General features: G+C 42.1%; 2 protein-coding genes across 5 annotated transcripts in view; one reads left to right on the top strand and one right to left on the bottom strand.

Annotated features, from left to right (window-relative positions):
* LOC100565157 (protein unc-93 homolog A) overlaps positions 1-3,445 on the bottom strand; it is a 58,622-nt gene extending 55,177 nt beyond the window's left edge. Inside the window, exon 1 of one of the 4 annotated variants that reach the window (XM_062976194.1) lies at positions 3,308-3,445. Coding sequence is in view for 1 of the 4 variants with exons in the window: in XM_062976206.1 (XP_062832276.1) it covers positions 3,308-3,310 (3 nt within the window). In the remaining 3 variants the exon portion in view is untranslated. Of the gene's footprint in view, positions 1-1,017; positions 2,108-3,307 lie in introns of those variants that run through there. The other 3 variants (XM_062976203.1, XM_062976206.1, XM_062976199.1) reach the window with 3 other exon arrangements.
* A 216-nt stretch (positions 3,446-3,661) lies between these two features.
* Positions 3,662-25,824, top strand: part of LOC134297742 (uncharacterized) — a 44,851-nt gene continuing 22,688 nt past the window's right edge. Inside the window, exons 1-2 of the mRNA XM_062976192.1 lie at positions 3,662-3,788; positions 4,496-4,609. The gene's annotated coding sequence lies outside the window, so the exon portion shown is untranslated. The remainder of the gene's footprint in view (positions 3,789-4,495; positions 4,610-25,824) is intronic.

Raw genomic sequence — 25,824 nt, 5'->3', positions numbered from 1 at the left:
AAAATTATTTTTGCTGCTACTTCATAACTGTAATTTTGCTACTGTTACGAATCATAATGTAAATATCTGATATGCAGGATGTATTTTCATTCACTGGACCAATATTGGCACAAATACCCAATACGCCCAAATTTGAATACTGGTGGGGTTGGGGGGGATTGTTTTTGTCATTTGGGAGTTGTAGTTATGGAGATTTATAGTTAACCTACAATCAAAGAACATTCTGAACTCCACCAACAATGGAACTGAACCAAACTTGGCACACAAAACTCCCATGACCAACAGAAAATACTGGAAGGGTTTGGTGGGCACTGACCTTGAGTTTTGGAGTTATAGTTCACCTACATCCAGAGAGGATTCCAAACAATTATGGATCTGGACCAAACTTGGCACGAAGACTCAATATGCCCAAATTTGAACACTGGTGGAATTTAGGGAATATAGACTTTGACATTTGGGAGTTGTAGTTGCTGGGATTTATAGTTCACCTACAATCAAAGAGCCCTTGAACCCCACCAATGATAGAATTGGGCCAAACTTCCCACACAGAACCCCGTGACCATAAAATACTGGAGGGATTTGGGTTCCTAAGACCGTCAGAAATATGTGTTTTCTGATGGTCTTTGGTGACCCCTCTGACCTCCCCCCCCCCCCAGAGAGCCCATCAGGGGTCCCAATCTTCAGGTTGAGAAACACTGATCTAAGCAGTCTCTAGTTTAGGGATAAATTGGGGCCATGAAAGATGTAATGTTTCTGCAAAAAGAAAATATATGACTTTTATGAGTCTGAATGATATTCTTTAAAATAGTTACAGGCTATGGTGAGAGAAATAATTTTCCTCCTGTTTCAAAAAAGTCACAAAGAAGTTACTCTAAAGAAAAAAAGACAGGATTTTAAGTAGCAAGAACATTTTTTAATTGATGCAAAGCTAGGGAAAATTGTCCAGATTCCTATTGGGGAGTTATAGGTGTGTAACAGTGAACCCAGTTAAGACCCCCACCCCCAATCCCCACTTACTGGGTAGCAGCCAATGTGCTGGATGGGGGTCTGTTCCCCTGTTGTTTGGGAAGCAGCTGGCTGGTGGCTCCACATGTACCCTTCTCTTGCAGGAGCGATATCTGGCACAAGGGGGATTATGACAGGGGTCCTGCTTCAGCCTGTTTCACCAAGAATTCTCTTTGGGCTGGGTGGGAACATGAGTCAGAGAAACAGCCCCCAGGCATCATGACCAGAGATTTTCGCAGCAGCGATGGTACCACATGATGTTTTGGACTTGAATATTTATATTTTGGACTTGTAAATAACACAGCATGAGAAGCGGTTTAGAATCATGACATGGCAGCTGACAACCCATTAGTGAAAATGAGTGACTTGTCTGAAACAGGAGAAGGTTTTGTTTTTGTTTCTTCTCTCCATAGCCTGTGAGTATTTTAAAAGTTGTCATTCATATCCAAGCAGATTTGTTGTTTCTTAGAACTAGCTCTGTGTTTATCTGGTATTATAATGACACCATTCACATGAGAATAAAAATCCATGTGAAAAGAAGTGATAAATGCCAGCAGAAACTTTGAGTTCTTGTTTGCTTCCAGGAAAATATATATATCCAAATTGATTTTAGGCTTTCCACAGGCAAGGAAACAGGCATACAGCTGTAATTCTATATGTGGGCATGAGTGTGTGCCTTTAAGCTATTTGTCAACTTATGGCAACTGCATGAATTTCATAGGATTTTCTTAGGCACAGAAACTCGCAGGTGTTTTTTGCCAATTCTTTCTTCTGGAATATAATCAATAGCACCTGGAGTTCCTCAACCGTCTCCTATTTTAGAACTAATCACTGCTGATTCTACTTTGCTTCCAGAATCTGGTCCATTTAAAGCAGAGGTCCCCAAACTTTTTAAACAGGGGGCCAGTTCACGATCCTTCGGACCGTTGGAGGGCCGGACTATAGTTGGCCACCAAGCAATAATAATGAATAATAATAATAACAACAACAACAATAATAATAATAACAAAAAAGAGGGTTGGAAGAGACCCTTTGGGCCATTGAGTCCAATCCCCTTATGCCTTTGTGCACCGAAAGCACAAGCAAAGCATCCCTGACAGATGGCCACCCAGCCTCAATGTTAATAATAATAATAATAATAATAATAATAATAATAATAATAATAATAATAAAGAGGGTTGGAAGAGACCCCTTGGGCCATTGAGTCCAATCCCCTTATGCCTTTGTGCACCGAAAGCACAAGCACAGCACCCCTGACAGATGGCCACCCAGCTTCAATGTTAATAATAATAATAATAATAATAATAATAATAATAATAATAATAATAATAATACAGGGTTTTGGAACACAATACTCCTGACCTCACAATTGTGTTAAAAAACAAAGTATGGATTGTCGATGTTGCAATCCCAGGTGACAGAAGGATTGAGGAGAAACAACTGGAAAAGCTGACACGATATGAGGATTTAAAGATTGAATTACAAAGACTCTGGCACAAGCCAGTCAAGGTGGTCCCAGTGGTGATCGGCACACTGGGTGCAGTGCCTAAAGACCTTGGCCTGCACTTAAACACAATCGGCGCTAACAAAATTACCATCTGCCAGCTACAGAAGGCCACCTTACTGGGATCTGCACGCATTATTCGCCGATACATCACACAGTCCTAGACACTTGGGAAGTGTCCGACGTATGATTCAATACAACAACCAGCAGAGTGTCTGCTGTGGACTCATCTTGTTGTGTTTCTAATAATAATAATAATAATAATAATAATAATAATAATAATAATAATAGCTTTAAGAGAAGAAGAGACCCTTGGGTCATTTAGCCCAACCCCCTTCTGCCCTTGTGGGGGCCGGATAAATGGCTTCGATGGGCCACATCCGGCCCCCGGGCCTTAGTTTGGGGACCCCTGATTTAAAGTATTTAGGTCCTTAATTCAAGTTACACATTGCTTAACAATAAAATGAAAAATAGACGTAGTCAGAGTGGTCAAGTGTAGAACCGCAGAAACAACTAGATTTAGAGAGGTGATTATTGGCATTTATGACTTGAGTGACATAGGTGACTTGTTTTTGCTTTGGTTATTTTTTACTGTCTTACATCTCTCTGCAAACAGCAAACACATTCAGTGAATCATAAATCATAGAGTTGGAATCAACCCCAAATGCCTCCCTGTCCTGGCAAGAATACACAAAGTACGCCTAATAGATGGCCATCCAGCCTGTGTTTAAAAACCTCCAAAGAAAAAGATTCCACCACACTTCAAAACAGCATATTCTAATATCAAACAGCTCTTACCATCAGGAAGTTCTTTCCGATGATTATATGGAATAATTTTTCCTGTAGTTTGAATCCATTGTTCGGTGTCTTAGTTTGTGGACCAACAGCAAACAAGCCTACACCATCTTCAGTATAGTATCCTTAGTTGAACATGGCTTTGTCACCTCTTAAGCTTCTCTTCTTCAGGCCAAACATACCCAGCTTCCTAAGCTATTCGTCATAGGTCATGGTTTTCCAGCCCTTTTACCATTTTGGGTAAAATGAGTGCAGCACAAGGACTGTTGTATTCCCAGAAACATTTTTCAAGGGCCTGAAATAATGTGTTCTGAATGGATATCCTCCAACATTTCACAGATAAAAACAAGGACGGATGTGTCCATGCAACATCAGAGTGCGGTTCAGATGGCAAAAGTTATTAAGCAGGAGAGGCTGCAGCACTTTGCTTTTGCCTGAGTCTATTGAAAAAGGCAAGATTCTGCCCCCTCTTCCCATCTGCTGTGTGAGTTACTTTTGCATTTTGTATTTTGTTTGCAGCGACTGAAGTAAAATGAGAACAAAAGGAGGAAGAGGGAGGGAGGGAGAGAAACTGGGACATTTTAAAAGCAGCTCAATTGGGCAACAACAGATTATTCAGGACTATCTGTTCCAAATCCAATGGGAAGATATGTCAGTATCTTCCTAATGTCTTTGGAGTCCTGAAAGCTATTGCATAACAAATTATTTGATTTCTTGGCTGCATTTCCTCTAGTGCTTCGTTGTTAGTTCCACTTGACAGGTACACATTTTGTGATCCATTGCTTAAATTATCAGCAGCAAAGAAAGCAAGAAAATATTAATTCACTATTCACACTCCAGATTTTTTTTTCAAAACACACACATACAGGCTAAAGTGCTATAATGGGTCTGTATAACATATTTTTCTGCTTGTGGAGTTCTGCATTGTTATATGATTATTGTGTTGAATGGCAATGTATGCCATCTTAAGTTCTACTATTGGAAGTAAGATGGGATGCAAATAATAATGATGATAGTAGTAGTAGTAGTAGTAGTAGTAGTAGTAATATGCCCAAAATATAACTGATTACATAACCAAACATTTTTATGCATGCACAATTGTTGGAAATGACAACCTTCTACAAGCCTTTTCTACTAATGTTTATCTATAATCCTGTTGTTTACTGTTTGTATGTGTGTTCTGGTATGCAGCATCCTTTACCCTATGGTTCCTGAGGAGTTATAAAAGGGGCTACGGACCACATGATCATATCTGAAACTGGACTGATAAGTTTTGTACCTGTGTATGCTGAACACATGCAAGTTGTGAGTAAACCAAATATGTTATTTTTATCAAAGTCTACTTCATTTTTGTCTCTTGAGTGCATGATATAAAACAAGTTGTTTTATGGGAGAGTATATAATTTGGACACAGAAAAACACTTCTGAAACAGCTGTTTTTATGTACTGGCAAAATCTCTGTTTTCCTATCAGATCAGAGATAATAGTTTATTCAGTCTAACAACTGAAACCATTGCCTTGCATAATTATATCTGGTTATATACCACAAGAGAAGATTCTATTCTAAATGGTTTTGGCTCTTCTCTGAAAGCTCATGCTTTTCTAAAAGTTATGATTTCCAAAAGGTGTTTTTCAAAAAGGTTACGAATGCCATATTCCAAAAACAATAGCACCATGTGTACATCTCTCCTTCTGTGAGCTTGAATTTGAGTATGCATTGTGCATTAGACAAAAATGGCCAATTGCTTCCATAGGAGAACTTACGCATGTGTATTTCACCAGTAGAATACTGTCCAAGGTATTTTCCATTTTAAACCTGCTTAATCTTGCTAACCTTATATTCCTTTTCCCCTTATACAAGTTTTTATTTCCTTTTGTTTCCCATCTTCACCAAGACAACTTGAATCTGCTTGTCCTGTGAATCAAATCTCTGTCTGTCACTTCTCCAATAGGGGCCAGAACTCATTCTTATTCAGTATCAAATGCTATGCGCACAGTGCCTAGTCATGCATGTAAAAAGCTAGCATAGAGATGAACAAGACCAAGGTCAGAGAGAGTGACCTGTTTCTAATGCATCCCATATATAGGACTCTGTGACTGCTACCCTAGATTTCTTTTCTCAGAATATTGTACACAATTGCATTAAGTTCTGTGTCTTCTGGGCTTTGGGGAGTGAACTGAAAGCACTTTCTCTTTTTCATTAAATTTGTCCTTACTGCTTGGCCTATAGAAAGGATTTCCTTGGCAATGTAGTTTAAATTCTCCCCAAATGCCACACAGAACAAAACTCTCAGCATTTTTCATCATTAACTATCTCAACCAAAACTATTTCGTCTTGCAGACTAATAATAATCAGAAGGCCTGCATGACTTCTACTTCTATCACAAGGCGTGCAGGCCAAATTCGGCTCTTGTGGCATCCTGGGGATACAGCTATGCTATGGATCAACAAATTCTGCCTCCCTATGAAAATTTCTTCAGATCCCAATTTTTGAGCATTGCATATGTGAGGAAGTTCTTAAAAACTATACACACTTAGAACACTTTGATTTAGAATCATAGATTTTCTTTCTCTTGGCAATGTTTTCTGCTTCTTTGCTTCAGATTTCTCAGCTATACAAGCAGTCCCCATGTAATGAACATCTGACTTATGTACAACTGATAGTTACAAACGGGCCTCTTCCCTCCATCCTTGCCATTAAATCTTAGTGTTGAGCCAAAACATTTTTGTATGTCTCGACCCCTTTTCCTTTTTCTTCCTATCAATATCTCTACAACACCCCTTTTCTCTCTCTCCCCCCCCCCCCCATTGATCTCTCCAAACCCCCTTTCCTCTTACGGATATTTCTCCAAGCCCCTTTTCTCTTTCTTCCTATTGATCGATCTCTGCCCTCCATTTCTTTTCCTTCCTATTGATATCTCCTTCATCCTCCCTGTATCTCTCCACCTCTCATCTACTTTACTTCATGTCTGACACCACTTTGAATTTCCCTGGGTCAATGCTATGCAATGCTGGGATTTGTAGTTTTGTAAGGGAGCAGCATTATTTGGTAGAGAAGGCTAGAGAGTTTGTAAAAGTACAGCTTTCAGGATCCCATAGCAAGGAACCAAGGCAATGTTTTTCTTTGTGTCAGGAGGGACTTGAAAAATTGCGAGTAACTTCTGGTGTGAGAGAATTGACCATTTGCAAGGACGTTACCCAGGGGACTCCTGGATGTTTGATGTTTTACCATCCTGTGGGAGGCTTCTCTCATGTCCCTCCATGGGGAGCTGGAGCTAACAGAGAGGAGCTTACCCCGCTCTCCCCGAATTCAAACTGCTGACCTGTCAGTCAGCAGATCTGCCAGCACAAGGGTTTAACCCATTGCACCACCGGGGGCTCCACCAGGGCAGTTAAAGTGGTGTCAAACCGCATTCATTCCTCAGCATAAGCACACCTCAAGGAAGCTAAGGCAGGATAAACCAGAGAGGCTCCTTGAGGGAAGGGTATCTATTTCTATGGTTTTTCTTTCCATTGCTTGGAAGCTTTGATGTTTTAAAAAATGGGATTCTAATCACAGAGGAACTATAATGTGCATTTTTAAACCAAATTACAAAGCGTGTACTTTTTTCTCGATATGTTCCGGATTACATACAAATTCAACACGAACGAACCTACAGAATCTATCTTGTATGTAATTTGACGACTGCTTGTACAGTATTACTAATGTTCAACTGAAGTTTTTACATTGCTTGAATTTTGGAAACTGAGGGAAAGTTTCATTTTCTTCCCCCTCCCCACCTTCAATCCCCAGATATTTACAATAGCCTCATCCCACAGGTATTTATGACACCCCTATGACAGTCATCAAAAAATGGAAAGCATCTGTTGACATGGAAAGTCAACATGATCTTGGCCCTTGCCTAGATTGTTGAAAATACAAAATGGTAAATAGGTAACCATGTACACCAGGCTGAGCATCCAAAAGCAATTATTTAAATAATAATAACGGAAACAGCTAGAGAACAGTAAGGGGTAACTATTCAAGAAAGTCCCATAGGTGTGTGCACACAAATAATTGGGTCTGAAGAAAAATCAAACCTGCTCTCACTTAAAGCCAAAATGACAAAACTGACACTTGGAATATAATGAGATGATATAACTCTTTTGAAAAGATGATAATGTTTAATGAAGTGGAATACAGTAGGAAAAGGAGGCAACCAAATGGAAAAGCAGACTGGGCTTTTGACATTTATTTGGTAATGACTCAGTATGAGGAATGTGACTCCTTGCAAATGGTCAAATGTTGCTTAACCTTTCTACCTCATCACATGGGCAACACTGCCTGTCCAACGACAGTTTCACCTCACTTCAGGGATGGAGCCCACCAGATGCCATCAGATGATTTAGATCTACTTCCGGTGGGGCTCCACCCCTGAAGTGAAGTGAAACTGTCGTAAGAGACAGCAGCAAAAACACAGGATGTTTCCCGTGTTCTCATAGAAAAAGAACAAGGGGAAACTGGGAAGCAATGTTTCTGACTCATGAGATGAAGTAAAGGGCAATGTGGGGCTCAGGGCAATGGGTTCCCCAAGTCCCCTGCTGGATTTGCCATGATCAATGGTGAATCACCCCGCTATCACCCATAATTTTGACCTCAGTTTGATGAGGTTCTTAGTGAAGGGGTGTAGATGGCAAGTAGCAATGACACTCAGTCAGGCAAGCAATCTTGACCAACCTCATCCCATGATCATCAGGAAAGAGGGGAAAAGCAGAAGGAACCATCTTACCAGTCTCCTATGTTCTTTCCACAGCTATGTCCGTCTTTCCCTCACTTTCCACAACTTTCCATTGTTTGGAGTCAAGTAACATCCAACTCCTGAAGATGGCATTTGGGCTCCATTTCCATGTACTGCAGAAATGTAGCCCACGGAGTCTCAGTGGCAGAACCGTTACAATATGTGATGGCCTCCATGGGGCTCCTGTGGGATTCTGTTTCCAAATCGCATAGAAATTGAGCCCCAAAGCCATGGGATGGAGTTCTAAGATTATCTGAAACCCATGTGGGAATAAAGACAGAAGAATGGATCCTGGGACACCATTTTTTACTGTTTTGGGGCTTGGGCTTACCCTTATTCGACAGTGCCAGAGGTCCTGTTCTTTTGGAACAGCTGAGGGTGGTAAAATCCAGAGTGGTTTCAGTTTTCCTATAATAGCAGATCCACTGATTGACCCTGGTTCCAGGTATGGGATGTAAGCTTTTTCAAAGATTATTTTCTCTTTGCTGGTGTTCTCCGCAAAACATGAGAATCAATCAGTCATGTTGACATTGGATTAGCATGGGGCAAAGCCACACATGCCCCGGCACTTGAGGCACTCACTTGCCTTGGTGACAAAGCTGAATTCGTTTGGCAAGGTGACAGAGTTGTAGCTGTTTCCATGACAGCTGTCCATAGTGACTGGGGAAAAACAGTTACTGAGTCATGCTTCTTGATTATGTATTCATTTAAAGAACAAAACTCATTTGCAACAAGGACATTTCTTTGTTAGATCTCATGGAAAGCTTTAGTCAATGAAATCCCTACTGGCTGCTAATCCAATACTTCTGTAATAGTTTTGTGACAAGGACACAGTGAGAAATGGAATTCCAGCAGCTCATATTTCAGAGTATCAGGTAAGACTCTAACAAGCTAAGGACCAAATGTCATAGAAGCACATATTTGCAAGGGAGTGGTCAACTAAGGCATTCTCTTGTCATTGACAGCTTTAAATTAATCACAACATATTGTTCTGAAAAGCTAAAATGAAAAGAAGACAGAATAAAGTTTCACAACCTCACTGGCAAAACAAAACAGAGGTTAATTCCATGTTTGTGTTCTTTGTCTATAGGTCAAGATGGAAGCAGTTTTTCCTGGGCCCTCTCCACATATATCCCTTCTCCCTATATCCAGTGTGATGGCAGTAGAGAAATTGTTGCAATGTGTAACCCACAAGCCTGTGGGAAACGTGAAGCCATTATTTTCAATGGTACAAATGGTAGAGATACCAAATGAGGATTTGGCTTGTACAGGAGGCCCTAAGCAAATAATTGAAATTGTGAATAAGTGAAACTATGTTCTATGGATATGGGTGTGTGCTGTACTCTGGTAACACTCTTGATAATGCAAAAGCCAGATAGCACAAATTTAAGATTTGGCACAGCAGCACCATACAGTGTCCAAATCTTTCATGATAATGGCTAGCTTCTCTACACATATGCAGTGGTAAATTATGAAGTGCTGACATTTCATCCTGGTCTGTGTGTGTGAGAGAGAGTGAGTAGGGGAGAACACTACTTGGAGGGTTACTATGAAGTTCACAGAGAAACCTGGTACATGATGATATTGCCCCATATACTTAAAATATTCTGACACTTCAACCCCATGAGCCCTGGTGCTACTGGCTAACTAAATGGATGTTCAGCAACATTCGATCATTTTCAAGTGAGAGGGCATTCTTTAGGTTGCAATGTTGCTAAAGGAATTGCAGAACCCACTTTGTTCTTCCATTTATTGTCTATGTCAACCTTTCCCCCCAATCTTTTAAGTGAGCTGATTTGAGTCTGGCTCCTATTTGGCAATTCCACCTAGAGAAGGCCAACCAAATCAATGGGATTTACATAAATGTTGAGTAAGTATTCAGCAGTTGATTCAGTGGGAGTATTAGCTGAAACTACTAAGATGTGGATCTTGGTTTTGATTTTTCCTGTGAGCTGTCTACATATAGACTATAGCTTTATGTGACAAAACGTTTTTCCTTTCCTACCGTTTACTTTTAACAGGTATATTATTTTTGTTCTTTAAAAAAATCAACATGGAGGGCTGGAAGTGAGTCATAGATGGGTGTTTTTCTCCCTGCCAGGAGGCATTTCTGTAAGACCAATTAAAGCAGTCTTTGTGATTAGTCCTGCATTCCACTGTTCCTTTGGGAGACGGATTCTGGCATCTGGTCCTAGAAGATAAATGTATTGCAAAAAGTGCAGCGTGTTCCTTGCACTTAATTTCAAAAGGGAGCTAAAACTAGATAAAAAGTCTCACCCTCTGACCTGGCAGCCCTTTCCTTTAATTCCAGACTGTTTCAGGAGCTTGTGGCTGAGAAGGAGATACACAGAAAGAGGTGTTAAAAGGCTCTGTACCTACACAATGCTTATTTAATTATTCCTTCTTGATTAATTACAACTGGCCAGCATCCTATTGGTGATATATATGCATATGGCTTATGTGCACATATCCCTTTTTTCTCTAGTCTTTTGTGTCTCACACAGGCAGTTGGCAGGTCCATTAGTGAGTGACTTTGTGTGTGTGTTCACAACATTTGTGTGTGATACTTTTGTGCAGAAATCTATGAAGATTAGAAGCAGTTCAGGATTCTCCACATCAATCTTTCATGACACTCGAAAATTATAAAATTAGTTCTTCATCCACTACCAGGGCTGGTTTAAGACCTTTAGGGGCCTTAAACTCTTAAAAGATTTTGGTGTCCCCATATATATCTAATTCAAAATATAAACAATATTAAACTATAAAATAACATTTAATTTATTGAAATGAAACAAAGCATACAGTAAGATGGAAAATATTATAATTCCCTTTATTTATATTTGAAAGGTTTTCTCCTACATTTTTCTAATTGAAAAGTATTTTATTTGTGGGACCTGATTCTGCCACAACATTTGCAGTTTTGTATCATATGGTCCATAGTAAATCTGGTAATGGAAAATGTCTGTAGTGCCCTCCGTTCCGTTGTTTCCTATTGTAGTCCAGCCGCCTGCGTGGCTCCTTTTCACCCAAACACCACACAGTTAAAAGATAATCAACAATAAGTAAGAAGTTTATTCAGAAAAGAGTATATAATGAAAAAGGCAGGTTCAAAAATGAATAAGCAATAATCCAAAAATTATTCCAAAATAATCAGAATAGGCAATCATGAAGGTACAGTCAAAATTTTGAACTCATTTTCAAAATAACATCCTTAAACTTAACATTCTTTGGTGTAGCAATCAGCATTTACCAACTCTGAACATAACTCCTCAATTCCCAAAAGGCAAAAGAAGAAACTGTAATCCAAGGGTTCAAAAACTTAAACAAAGAGCTATAATCCAAAGGCTTGAAAACATGACCAAAGAACTATAATCCAAAGGCTTGGAAGCATGAACAAAGAGCTATAGTCCAAAGGCTTGAAAATATAAACAAGGAACTGTAATTCAATTGAGAGTCACTGATCTTAAACAGGAAAGTAGGACACAGAATCAAAGGCAAAAGCTCTTAACACAGAACTCTCAAAACAGGCAATTTGACACATGAAAATCCAATGTTGAGCTCACAACTAATGTTGTTACAGATCACTTAAGAATTCTAATTCTTACCTATAACATTACTCTTTCTAACACCTGGATTCTCTTTGTTTATTTTTCAGCCCCTAGGAAAAATGTAGTTGTCTCTGCTTAGCACTATCTCTTCAGAACTGTAATTGTTGAATTATAGGCAGAGTTCCTGTCTCTTCTACATTCCTTTCAGAGTAAATCTCTGTCAGATTCTCAAGAGAACCACTTTCTGTTTCCCTAAAAGCAGATCTAACCTAAACATTCCTATCATCCAAAGAAACTTCCTGAGATCCCACAGAAGTAACAGGCTCAAAAGTAAAAACCTCAGGCCCGACCAAAAGGTTCCCCTCCTCATCAGCTTCAAAGACTTCAACATTACCCTATTACAATGCAGTCCAAGCCCTGCCATGTGCACAATGGAGGACCTTCTTATAACAACACCAGAGGCACTCCAAGTGGCCAGCTACTGGTCAAAGGACATTTAGTGTAATGCCACGTTTTTAACTTTGTGTTTTAAATACATTACAACTGTACCCTCAGTTCGCTTCTGATACGATAAATAAATAAATTGCCCTAAGGTAAAGGTAAAGGTTTCCCCTGACGTTAAGTCCAGTCATGTCTGACTCTGGGGGTTGGTGCCCAAAGTGTTTATTTTGATTAATGGTTATTCCAGCTTTGTCCACTAGGGATATGTAAAACCTTTTTGATACTATGGTGGTTGTATGTTTTCTGGGCTTTATGTTCCAGAAGTATTATCTCCTGATGTTTCGCCCACATCGATGGCAGGCATCTTTTTGATGTTGTTCTCATATGCAGTACCAAAAAACCCTCAAAACCCCAAACCAACTTGTTTTCTTGTTCTTCAAAAGGGCATGGTAACATGTGTGTTATGTACATTTTCAGAGAAAGTGTTTTCATTTGCAAGGTTTTATTTTCCACAGATTAGACAGATGACTTTTAGGCAAGCTACAATTTTCAAAAGTTGTCACTTTGCATATTGGGGAAAGTGATTGTCATTTCACTTTCATACAGACCACAAAATAACAGCAGGGTCATTGATTGTTCAACTGTCTTACTGAGAATAAGAAATCTAGGGAATTCTTAACATCCATAGCAGTCACAGCTGGTGGCTTTCATGTATGTGGGGTGATGCATTGGCTCCTGGTTTTAGTCTGAACTTTAAAAGAGATATCCAAGCCTTGTTGTTGTTGTGTGCCTACCAATTATTTCTAACTTATGGAGACCCTCAGGTCACACTTTTATGACATTTTCTTAAGATCTATTCAGGGGAGGTTTGCCTTTGCCTTCCTCTGAGCTTAGAAAGTGTCACTTGACCAAAGCCAATCAGTGGATTTCTGTGACAGAAAGGAGATTTGAACCCTGTTCTCCAGAGTCATAATTCAGTGCTTTAAAAACTATACCATGCTGGCCAAGATACTGAACCCATTTGAAGCTGACGTTCAGCTGGATAGATCCTTGAAACATCAGACCAAAACCTGAGTTTTGATCCAGTTACTCTAGTGATATGGCAACTACTAGCCACCATTGATACCTAGATGGCACTAGATGCAGTCTAATCAAGAACATTATTTTCTACTCTTAATCATCAAGTTAAACAAAACATTAGAGGGTAAGAATTTTTCATAGCTGAAGAGCAGTATTATGTTTTACTGTGTTCTGTTATTGTTTACCAGACTTTGGAATTAAGTGCACTCTATGGTATTGCATGATTCAAACTATGAGTGGTAGTCCATCGGTGACTTGGATTATGTCCAGGAATATAGACATCATTGAAATATCATCATATAATGTGGCATATAGTGCTCCTAGGCTGCCTATTATGATGGTGATGTTGACAATGATGAGTTACATACTTCAATCAGATGTTCAAATGTAAATGAACAAGCTAGAATAATTGCAAAAGGCATGCTATTTAGAATATAAAAAGAATTAAGATCATTTTAGTAGGATTAATCAAAAGTGTTAAACAAGTTTAGTCTGTCCAAAAATAACCCCAGATTAGCTAAATCTGTATTTTATAAATAATATAGAAGCACCACATGTGTTCAGTTAAATTGTTTAGATTAAAGGCTTGTGAGTTGCTTGGCAGTTCTGTGAAGATTTCAGCAAACATTTCTGGACTCTGTTACAGCAGCCAGCTCCTAAGAGACATCCCTGGAATGCTGGCCTAGCTAGGAATAGAGCCCAGTCAAGTTATCTGGAAGCAGAAGGGAAGGAGGGAATCTTATCATGGTTGTGTGGGTAGGGGAGAAAAGGATGAACACATGGATGAATCCGAGTACATTTTGCAGTTTTGGTACTGAACAAAATCATTGGAGTGAGCCTGTGCTCACAGGATAAATCTGGTAAGTCTAAAGTTTACCTGCCCTGGCAATAGGTATCTTGACATGCAGAAAACCTGTCTATTGAGCAGTCCCAGGTATTGAGATAAATCAGACAGCTCTTATGAAGTGGGATGGGGTGAGAGGGATAGTATAGTATGTAGTGCACCAATATCCCCCGTGGCTGAGTATGATTGCCTTCCAAGTGTAGGGTTTTAGTGATGGGTCCATGGGTGACTGTAGAGACTTATTCTTGATTTGCATGTTCTTCCACAGTGAGAACATCAGTTTCCAGATGGAAGGCAACAAGGGTTGGCTTGATATTTCTGCATCTAGAACCCACAGAAGTTGATGCATTGATTGTGTGTTTCTGCATGGCAGGAGGTTGGACTGGATGGCCCTTCTGATCTCTTCCAACTATATAATTCTAACTGAGGTATGGGCAAACTTCAGCCCTCCAGTTTGGAATTGTGGGAGTTTGGAGTCAAAAACACCTGGAGGGCCTAAGCTTGTCCATGCCTGTTCTAACTCTATGAAATAAGAGATTTATTCAGACAGAGACAACAAATTCCAGGGAGTCGAGAATTAAATGTAGCTTAATTCCATAATGTAGACAGGTGCTCATTTTTATATACCTCATTACAAATCCTAGGATATCCTAAAATAGAGCAATGATAGTTAAAGTGGTATAAAACTGATTTAAATGTGTTATGTAGATACAGGCCTAGATACATTTCACAACCAATACAAAACATGCTCATCAGAAGCAGGGAGAATCAACATCTGTGTTTGTATTTGCTTCAGTGATGAATAAGTTTCTTTGAGTATAAGGAGAAGAGTTCATAGCACTTTTGTGTGAAAAAATATTTGGCCACCTATCTTATTTGTGACTCCAAAAGGATTCAGATATGCTAAAATCTGCAAGGATAGCTAGACAATCTCCAAGATTACATTAAAGCTGACTGCACCTGCTGAAGACAGCTACGTGACAGAATTCCCTCACTAAAGCAGCCCTAACACATATACTATGATAAGGGACAGAGCCCTGCACAGATTAGTTAGCACCTAAAGGTCTAAGGTCAGTTTCAGATAATTTTTTTCAGAATGAGTCACATATTCTGAGTGAAGGGGAGGGCGATCTGGTCAGGAAGAGAGATGATAACTCTGCTTAATCTCTTCTGGCTCATACTAAATATGGATTATCTTCTCCACTCCCCAAATTCATATCACACCACTGAACAGGTGCCTGCTTTGCTATTGCCGTATTGCAGAATTATGGGAAATGTAGTTTAGGGAAGCCAAGGACCAAAGGCCACATTGTAAGCTACATTTCCCAGAGTTCTGCGGGAACATATTGGGTGATAGCAAAGCGGACACCTCCCCTTTAAAACGCTAATGTGATGTTGTACTTCATGTCTGCTTACTGAGGCCCATAATAGGCTATGATATAATATAATACAACATAAATGCAAATATTGTATGCATGTAATTGGAAATGAAAATAAGTTTCTATTGGATCAAATATAGAATCTAGCACACAAAGAAACACATTGTCCCAGGAGAGTCTGATTTTTTCTTGTATGAAAAACTCCCAAGATAGTGTTTCTTTAGGGTGCATTTGAAATGGGGATGATGAGAAGTGGCACCCCCACCCCCCTTTGCAGAACTGATAGGTAGCACTCAGCAGAAAATATTTCCAGTTAGTAAGTAATTTAGTATGGTAATTTACTTTACAATCACTCAGGCACCACTTTGCACAAATTAGGTACTATTATAGCATTGTTAATGAGATTTCCACCCTCTTTAACCTCTTTTGTTGTTGTACCATCGTCATAATAAGCAAACTGAAATCAAATGACTTCACTGAAGCCAAAGGGATTACATAAACAGTATGCCCAGTGACCAGTATACTGTTTCATTTTCTCACAAACAGTGAGATATTTTAGAAGGTCCTCCAGCTGAACGCAGTTACTTTATGAGAAAAAACCCCCAATATTTTTGAGTGTTTTTATAGTCATAATGTATATATTTTATCTACCACTGCTCTTGTCAATGCAGTAGGGGAGGCAAGCTCTCAGAGAAACTTTGTCCAGATTGCACTTAGAATAGCAACAGATTGGCTTTTCAACTCTGCCTGGTGGGTGGTTGCCAGTTCGCTCAGTAAATGTACAGGGGAGATGAAATGATGTTGTTTTAGGGAGTTCTCATTATGGAGAATGGTGTTGACTTGTAATCATACCTTGAAAGCAGGGATGGTAACAATGGGTGTCCCAGTTGTATTATACCCTCCAATGTTTCACAGAGAAAAACTGGGACATCTATGGCCAAACAACATCAAGATGGCCAAAGTTATGAAAGAGATAGAACAGATAAGCTAAAGGGGCTGCAGCTATTTACTTTTGATTCTGCCTACTGGGAAGATCATTCATCTTAGTGTTGGCCCCATTTTAGGAGGCAACCCCTGGCAGTGAGACCAGGGAGATGCCTGTTGGCAGAAACCCAGGCAAGTGATTTACCTGAGCTGCCCATTTCAGTGAGTCCCTGCTATGGCGAGCATTCAGATTAGGCCCAATTGAAATTAGCTAGCAAGCAAGGTGAGAAGGTGATTTTCAGCCAAGGAAGATTTTATTATCTGCAGATAAGATGGTAGCTAGTGATACATTCACAAAGTAGATAGCATACAGAATACAGTTTCATAGCCTTTTTTATACATAGGCTGCAGCCAAGCCTCTAATTCTGACCAGTCACAGAGAGGGGCTTGGTTGGCCAGCGTGGGCTGGGAACAAGGGATGATTAAGTGTTGATGAATGGGGTTCCTTTTACTGAACAGAAAAAATAACAAAGTGATTGAGGGCATTTTCTTGCCCTACCCAGGAATGCTATTGTCTTATGAGATGAACGTGGCATGGCCCATTAATAGGGCTGGGCTGGGGATTCCAGACCCCAGAGAAACAAAAATAATATACTAATACAATCATGCAAAAATGACAGAGGATGGGTTTTGGCTGTAGACATGCTGATTTTCCTTCCGATGCGAGAGGTCCCGTTCATCAAAGGCACAGGTGGTGGAATTGGTTCTTCCCCAAGGGGGCAGGAAGAGGTGATTGCCCTGCCCGAGTAAGCTATTTGTGTTGCATTGTCCAGGTAAAGTCCAAGAGATGGGTGAGGCTGGAAATTGATGAGGAAATTCCCAGCTTGGTTTCTTTCCCCCAGGCTATGCAATTGTGTGGGATGCAAGACATCTTTGGGTTCAGGAACAAGGTTTCCCCCAAAGGGAAGGAATGGGGATCTCAGGAGCATAAAACATTAGGTTAACACAACATATAGGCAAAATAGGAACACATAGGAAAAAACATGGAGCGTTTAGGGCAAATTATATACATGAGAGACATAGTTTTCCAAAGTACCTTTAAGAAGCCAGGGGAAGGAAGGGGGAAAAGGGGAAGGAAGACAGGCAGAGTAGAAGAAAAGGAGGAAAGGGAGGCAAAAAGCGGGAAAGGAAGAAAAAGGGAAAGGAAGGAAAAGAGGGAGGAAAGGAGAAAGAAAGGAAGGGAAGGAGGAAGAAAGGAAGGAAAGGAGGAGCAAGGAGGAATAAAAAAAAGAGAAAAAAGGAGACTTCAGTGAGTGGGGACCTGGCCCAGGTAAACTAGACATCCCAAGGACCCAGGGCTGGTTTTCTCATGCAACATTAGTTAAATGAGTGTAAACTACTTCTACACTTTGAAGTCAGCCTGCAGCCTCTGATGTAAGCCAAAGGCAAAGGGGGGAAATGAGAAGAGGAAAGAGAAACTGGAATGTTTTAAAGCAAGACAGTGAGAAAGAGGATGCTTAATCAAGACTGTCCTTCCCAAAGTGGGCCAGTTAAAGAATATGTGTTTATTTGGACTGCAAATTTCAGAACAGTCTATAGTGAGGAATGCTTGAAGCTACAGTCTAAGAGCATCTTGAGTACTGCATGATTCCCACCCTGGTTGAAAAAAAAGAGTTCCTCCAACCCCTATAGCAGACATCCATATGCTGCAGTATTCCAGCTGTTTTGGCTTCCATCTCCCAGAAGTCCTAACCAGCTTGTTCAATGGTCAGGAATTCTGGGGATTGGAGATCTAAACATCTGGAGGGCTGCAGTTGGAGGATGCCTACCTTATATGTTATGGCTCTTTTGAAGTACCACGCATAAGGAAGGTAACTATTATGCATGTGCGATCCATAAAAAAAAAGATTAAATGCTTCTAAAGTAGGGGGCACAGGCGCTTCGTTTCTAAAGTCATTTCTGAATTTTGAAGCAAAAAAATTCAAAACTTTCTGAAGCTTCCAAAGCTTCGTATGTACTTCGTTAATGGCGGATGCGCATGCGCATAAAGGAAAACATTATCGCCAACGGGGAAAATTGAGGGGCCTCTCTCCCCCTCATTTTTGAGCTATCCTAATGAAATTTGCTACAGTGGTAGAACACATTTACCACCGTTAGCACACCAAATTTCAGAACGTTTTCCTTATCCTCTAATTTTTGGTGAATTTTCATAGCTTTTATAGTAAACCATTTTTTAATAATTGCAGAAATCTGTTACTGGTTTGAAAGTCTTATTTCCTGTTTCATTGGGTTGTCTTTACTTTGAAAGTCATTGTTCTTTGTTGTTTTTGTGGCTGAAACCTTATAATGTGGTATTTTTTATAGGACGGTGTCCCTTGCTGTTTTTATGACAGAACCAATTAGGAAATGACATTTATCAACCAGGAACAGAAATCATAGTAAACCATCAAATCACTCCTGACAGATGGCCATCAGCCTCTGAATAAGGAAATCTGTTTCTGGTTTGAAAGTTTTATTTCCTGTTTCATTGGGTTTTCTGGGGCTGAGAGTGTGTGACCACCATGGCTGAGTGGGGAATGAAGCCACAATAGTAGTCCAACTCTCAAACCACTACACTACACCATGCTGCCCCAAAAAGGGGCCCGCTGTTTCTGCCTTTGAGGCTTAGCCCCTCACGAATGGCTTTTTTCCCTATGAGGCTTAGTCCACTTCCGATGTTGCATTATGTCTTAGTGTCGGGTTCTCTTCTCCCAGTTGTGCTGTGGGTCCATCTTCCAAAGAAAGCACCAAGACACACGCGGGTAGATTCCAACAAGTTTTATTGTACTGAATACCAGAACCTTCTTTTGTGCCACATATATAGGGACTCTTACATACCAGAGGGTAATTGATGTTTTATGGCCGGCCTGCTTTATGGCTGGCATCTGTTCTTTGTCCGCTGAGCAGAGATGTCAAGGATTGGAGATCCTGACATCACGCCCCCCCCCAAAAACCGTCCTCCCCCCTCGTGTGGAGGTTTGTGTGGGTTTTGAGCGTGAAACCTCTTGATGAGTGTGGGTGCATTTATGTCAGAATCCCTGACCCATTCTGATTCACTGAGGGGGAAATGCTTCCACCTGACGAAATATTGGAGAGTGTTTTTCCTGACTCTGGAGTCTAATATTTCCGCCACCTCATAGTGTTGGTTGCTCCCTATCATGATGGGTGGGGGCGGGGGCTTGGCTGGGTGCCACTGGGAGCTCTCGGTAGCTGGTTTGAGGAGACTGAAGTGGAAAATGGGGTGAATCATCCTGTAGGACTGGGGGAGTTCTAGTTCTGCAGTGACTTCATTCACTAGTCTTTTGACCGCGAAGGGGCCAATGTATTTGGCTGCCAACTTCTTGGTTGGCTGCCTTCCCTTGAGGTATTTGGTGGAGAGGTAGACCTGTTGCCCTGGCTTGAGGTCCCAATCTGGTCTCCTGTGTTTGTCCGCTTGGTGTTTGTAAGCTGCCTTGGCCTCGTCAAGAGCCTGTGTGATGACAGGCCATGCGTCCTTGATTCTTGCCATCCATTCTGCAAAGGGGACTGGGTCAGACTGGATGACCTCTGAGAGACCTGGTTGACCCTCTCTGTTTGCCCGTCAGTCTGGGGGTGGTATGCCGTGCTGAGGGCTTGCTTGGCCCCTAATTGGCGTAGGAACGCTTTCCAAAATCTGGACACAAATACGGAGCCCCGGTCTGAAATGACCTTCGAGGGAGCCCCATGGTGCTTATAGCAGTGTTCAATGAACAATTGCGCCAATTGCTCTGCATTGGGCATGCTCCTGCATGGGATGAAGTGTGCCTGCTTGGAGAAGAGGTCTACTACTACCCAAATCACGGTCTTCCCATTGCTGGGGGGCAGGTCTACAATGAAATCCATGCTGATGTGTTCCCAGGGGGCTGCTGGGGTTTCTAGGGGCCTGAGGAGCCCTGATGGTTTGCCCCCTCCCCCTTTCACTGTGGCACAGACTGGGCATTGGTGAACATACGCCTTCACATCCTTTCTCATGAGAGGCCACCAATATTTCCTCCGCACTAAATGCAGAGTTTTTACAAATCCAAAGTGCCCCGCTGTTTTGTTGTCATGATGATCGTGAAGGACCAGTTTCCTTTGGTCCTCAGGGACATACGTTCTGCTGCCTTTCAGCCACACCCCGTCCTTATAATCTAATTCCTGATAGTGTTCCTGAGCCAGGGGTCCCTGATGTCCTTCTCTGGGGGAGGGGTGGTCCTGTCCCCTCTTTGTTCGCTCTGCTCCTCGTGACCACCCCCATTCCCAGCTGGGTGTTGGAAAAGATTGTCCCCATTGTGTGTTGTTTATCTGCGTGGTACTGCGGCAACCTGGATAAGGCGTCCGCTAGGAAGTTTTCCTTTCCAGGCAGGTACTTTAGCTCAAAGTCAAATCGGGCAAAGAATTTGGCCCACCTCAGTTGCTTTGGGGTCATTTTGCGTGGTGTTTGGAGTGCTTCTAGGTTTCTGTGATCCGTGTACACTACAAATTTGTGAGGGGCTCCTTCCAAAAGGTGCCTCCAGGTTTCTAAGGCAAATTTGACTGCGGCAGCTTCCTTTTCCCAGATGGGCCAGTGTGACTCTGTTGTGTTGAACTTTCGGGAGAGGTAACTACAGGGGCGCAACATGCCCTTGTCATCCTTCTGGAGTAACACTGCCCCCGTGGCTGCGTCACTGGCATCTACTTGTATGACAAAGGGGTGTTGGGTGTCTGGGTGTTTCAGGATCGGCTCTGAACTCATGAGAGATTTTAGCATTTCAAAGGCCTCCTGGGCCTCCCTGTTCCAGGGCAGTTTTGCGCTTGGTTTGGGCTTGGCGTCTGATTGAGCTCCCCCTCCCTTTTTCTTCGTTTTGAGCATGTCAGTGAGGGGCAGGGCTACCTGGGCAAAGTTGGGTATGAATTGCCTGTAGAAATTCGCAAATCCCAGGAAGCTTTGTAGGTGCCTCCGTGTCCTGGGGGGCTCCCAGCCCAGTACTGCCTGCACTTTGCTGGGGTCCATCTCAATGCCCTGGCTGGAGATGCGGTAACCCAAGTAGTCTAGTTTGTCTTGGTGGAATGCACACTTGGGCAGCTTGACATACAATTGGTTGGCCAGCAGTTTTTTTAGTACTTGTTGTACTAGGGGGACATGAGATTCAAGGTCATTAGAAATGATGAGGACATCATCCAAATAACAGAGGACACCTTTACCTAGGTGTTCCCTGAGCACTTCGTTAATGAGATTTTGGAAGACTGCAGATCCGGATTTTAAACCAAAATTCAAAACTAAAAATTCGTACTTTCCATAGACAGTGTTTATGGCTGTCTTATATTCGTCCCCTGCTTGAATTCTCACACGATGAAAAGCTTCCTTCAGGTCCAGTTTGGTAAAGATCTTACCAGTGCTAAGTTGCGCCAGCATGTCTTTAATCAAAGGGAGGGGATATGACTGTGTGGCGCTGATTGCGTTTAGGTGTCTATAATCAGTGACCAGACTCAGTGAGTGATCTTTCTTTTACCTGAAAAAGACTGGCGCACCCAAGGGTGACATGGAAGGGCGAATAAAGCCCCTGGCCAAGTTCTTGTCTAGGAATTCTTTCAGCGCAACCCTTTCTTTGGGAGTCATGGGGTAGGTTCTTTGTTTGGGCATGGGGGAGTTGGGCAAGATCTCAATGGCACAGTCTGTATCTCGATGGGGAGGGAGTTTGTCACTCTCCTTGTCATCAAAGACCTCTGCTAAGTCTGCATATTCTGCTGGTATCCGGGGGCACCCTGCCTCGTCCCCCAGTGTTTGAGAGGTGAGTGTGTCGCCCCCTCCCGCCAGTGGGTGAGCTGGGCTTCCTGCCATGTGCCCGGGGTCTTCCCTCCCCCCTTCCTGTTCTCCAGTTGAGGTGTTTGTGTTCCTCTTTGGCCCCCCGACCTGGGCTGTGCTTCCTGCCATTTGCTCTGGGTCTTCCCTCCCCCCTTCCTGTTCTCCTGTTGAGGTGTTTGTGTTACTCTTTGGCCCCCCTTCCTGTGCTGCGCCTTGTGCCATTTGCTTGGGGTCTTCCCTCCCCCCTTCGTGTTCTCCTGTTGCAGTGTGTGTGTTGTTCTTTGACTCAGCGCTTCCTGCCATCTGCTCTGGGTCTTCGGAGCCCCCTCTTCCCCCCCCCCCTCAGGTGGGCAAAGAGTGAGTGTGCTGCATCCCTCATCGGCCCCTCCCCTCTCGCTTGCCTTCAGGTCCCGTAAGTGGTCCCTGCATGCCGGGTCTGTGAAACTGATGTCCCCCTCCCTCCATTTCACCATGGGGTTGTGTCGTTTCAGCCAATCCAAGCCTAGGACCAATTTGTAGCGGGCCGTGGGCGCAATTATGAACTGGATGGCCTCCCAATGGTCTCCCACTCGCAACAATACTTGTTCAGTCCTGTATTTACAGAGCCCCCCTTTCATTTCGCTCCCATCCATCTGCACAAAGGTTATTGGTGAGCGAAGCTTCACTTTGGCCAACCCCATCCCAAGCGCGACCTCAGGCTTTATTATGGATTTTGTGCAGCCTGTGTCCAGGATTGCCCGCATGGGCGAGTCTGTTCCAGTCCCTCTTTTGCCCAGCTGCACCTTCAGCCAGAAGGGGGATTCTGTGCCACTCACCACAGTCTTGGAGCGTCGTTTCCGTGCTGCCTGGGGCCTCGGGTTTTTTGTTTTTTATGAATGCTCCCATGAGACAATGTATAAGGATGTGGGTGAACTAGAATCCCCAAAAGTCTTGGATCAACCCTCCCAAAACTCCCCCAGGATTCACAGCTGTGTGCCAAGATCTGTCAATTTTCTTCTTATCCTAGATTATATGGCAGTGGGGACTCATATAATCCAGTTTAAATCAGATAATCTGGGATAAGATCCTGGGATATAGGCCAGTGTAGATCCAGCTTGGCTCCCTCCACTTCTGAAGCCAGTTTAAGAGACCCATAGAAAGCAACCACTCCGAAACAGGAAGGGGAATTTCTCTCCTGAATAGCAAAGGTTGGTTGAATTAAAACACTTTCCCATATATCCGAAGGTATTTAGAGGCATGGGCACCAATGCTTTGAATTGGAAGGTTAATTCCAAAGCACCAAACCATAGAATTATAGAATCGTAGAGTTGGAAGAGACCTCATGGGCCATCAAGTCCAACCCCCTGCAAGAAGCAGGAAAATCTCATTCAAAGCACCCCTGACAGATGGCCATCCAGCCTCTGCTTAAAAGCCTTCAAAGAAGGAGCCTCCACCACAGTCCGGGGGAGAGAGTTCCAATGTCGAACAGCTCTCACAGTCAAGAAGTTCTTCCTGATGTTCGGGTGGAATATCCTTTCCTGTAGTTTGAAGCCATTGTTCTGCGTCCTAGTCTCCAGGGCAGCAGAAAACAAGCTTGCTACCTCCTCCCTATGACTTCCCCTCACATATATGTATATGGCTATCATGTCTCCTCTCAGCCTTCTCTTCTGCAGGCTAAACATGCCCAGCTCTTTAAACTGCTCCTCATAGGGTTTGTTCTCTAGACCCTTGATCATTTTAGTTGCCCTCCTCTGGACGCTTTCCAGCTTGTCAACATCTCCCTTCAATTGTGGTGCCCAGAATTGGACACAGTATTCCAGGTGTGGCCTGACCAAGGCAGAATAGAGGGGTAGCATGACTTCCCTGGATCTAGATGCTAGAATTATGCAGGCCAGAATCCCATTGGCTTTTTTCACTGCCACATCACATTGTAGGCTCATGTTTAAGTTGTTGTCCACAAGGACTCCAAGATCTTTTTCACACGTACTGCTGTCGAGCCAGGCGTCCCCCATTCTGTATCTTTGCATTCCATTTTTTCTGCCAAAGTGAAGTATCTTGCATTTGTCCCTGTTGAACTTCATTTTGTTAGTTTTGGCCCATCTCTCTAATTTGTTAAGATCGTTTTGAATTCTGCTCCTGTCTTCTGGAGTGTTAGCTATACCTCCCAGTTTGGTGTCATCTGCAAACTTGATGATTGTGCCTTCTAACCCTTCGTCTAAGTCGTTAATAAAGATGTTGAACAGAACTAGGCCCAGGACGGAACCCTGTGGCACTCCACTTGTGACTTCTTTCCATGATGAAGATGACACATTGGTGACCACCCTTTGGGTTCGTTTGCTTAACCAATTACAGATCCACCTAACCAATTACAGATCCACTTCGGAATCCCTTCGGATCTATTTTGAATAACGAATTTATTACGATAAACGACTTATTCCGAAGATTCGTCCATGCCTAGTAACCATGGTACTGACATCATTGCACCATCTAGATTCTCTAGAGCAGTGGTTCTCAACCTTTTTTTGATCTGGGTCCACTTAACCAGGGACCTCTTTGACCAGGGACCTCTCTCTAACATTAGTACCAAAAGGGTTACAAATCAATTTTGGTCAACTTTAGATTTGGTTTGGTTAATTGGAGTGCTGGTTCAGAAAATTGCATTGGATAGACCACATCAGCTCTAGTTTATGATACAGAACATATGCCATCTAGTAATTGTCACCTGCTAGCCCACAGAAAACCATATTTAGCAATCTAGAGCTGATGTGGTCTATCAAATGCAACATTCTGAATCAGCACTCCAAATAACCCCAGGAAGAGGCCTAAAAATGAAGTTCTGCAGAAAGGAGTAGAAATAAAATAAAATAAATAAATAAAGATGAAGGAGGTTCGCGGACCAAATTTTCGTTCCTAGTGCTGGGCCACAGCCCACAGGTTGGAAATCACTGTTTTAGAGGCTGTAATGATATAACTACATACCATATTTAATCCAATATGTTTTTATGGATGTAACTGAATTTTTCAGTATCAATGACATTTAATTCTATTTCAAAGTTTTAGAAATCTACAAATATACAGGATAAAAATGCAAAGAAAAAAGTGAGAAAAAGTCACACTTTTTTAATCAAAAAAGGGGGTGCAACTATTATACTGGGTTTCTTGATTTGCTTTTTATTTTATTTTTAATGAAATGCCTTATCTCCGGAAGGGGAAAAAAAGGGATGATTCAGCCTCAAACAACTCTGTTTCTGTTTGTTTGTTTAAAAAAAAAAACCACAGAACCATTTGTTGTTGATTCTCCCTTCTTTCTCTGAAGGCAAAGATTAGAAACCATGAATAGAGGTCTCTGAGGTGTCTTCTACTCTGCCTTATATCCCTTGATCTGATCCCAGACTATCTGCTTATCCCAGATTATATGGCAGTGGGAACTTCTGTAATCCAGTTCAAATCAGATAACTTGAGATCAGATCCTGGGATATAGACACAGTGTAAAAGGGGCCTGAGGCTCCGCTTTTCTCCCCTCTTCTTCTAAGGCAAGGCAGTTTACAAAACCTGTAATGGAGTTCTAAGGAGGAAGGAGGGAAGATCCAAGTTCCAGATTCCTCAATTTCAGGATTGTTAAACTGCCTTGCCCCAGAGAAAGGAAAAGGGAGGGAAGAGTGGAGCTTTAGAGACTTACTTTTTATAGTTTTTTTTAATTGCCTTGCCTTTGGATAAAAAAAGGAA

The sequence above is a fragment of the Anolis carolinensis genome, chromosome 1 (genome assembly GCF_035594765.1).
Source record: "Anolis carolinensis isolate JA03-04 chromosome 1, rAnoCar3.1.pri, whole genome shotgun sequence".
NCBI classification, from domain to species: Eukaryota; Metazoa; Chordata; class Lepidosauria; order Squamata; family Dactyloidae; genus Anolis; species Anolis carolinensis.
This window is presented reverse-complemented; position numbering and strand designations above follow the sequence as displayed.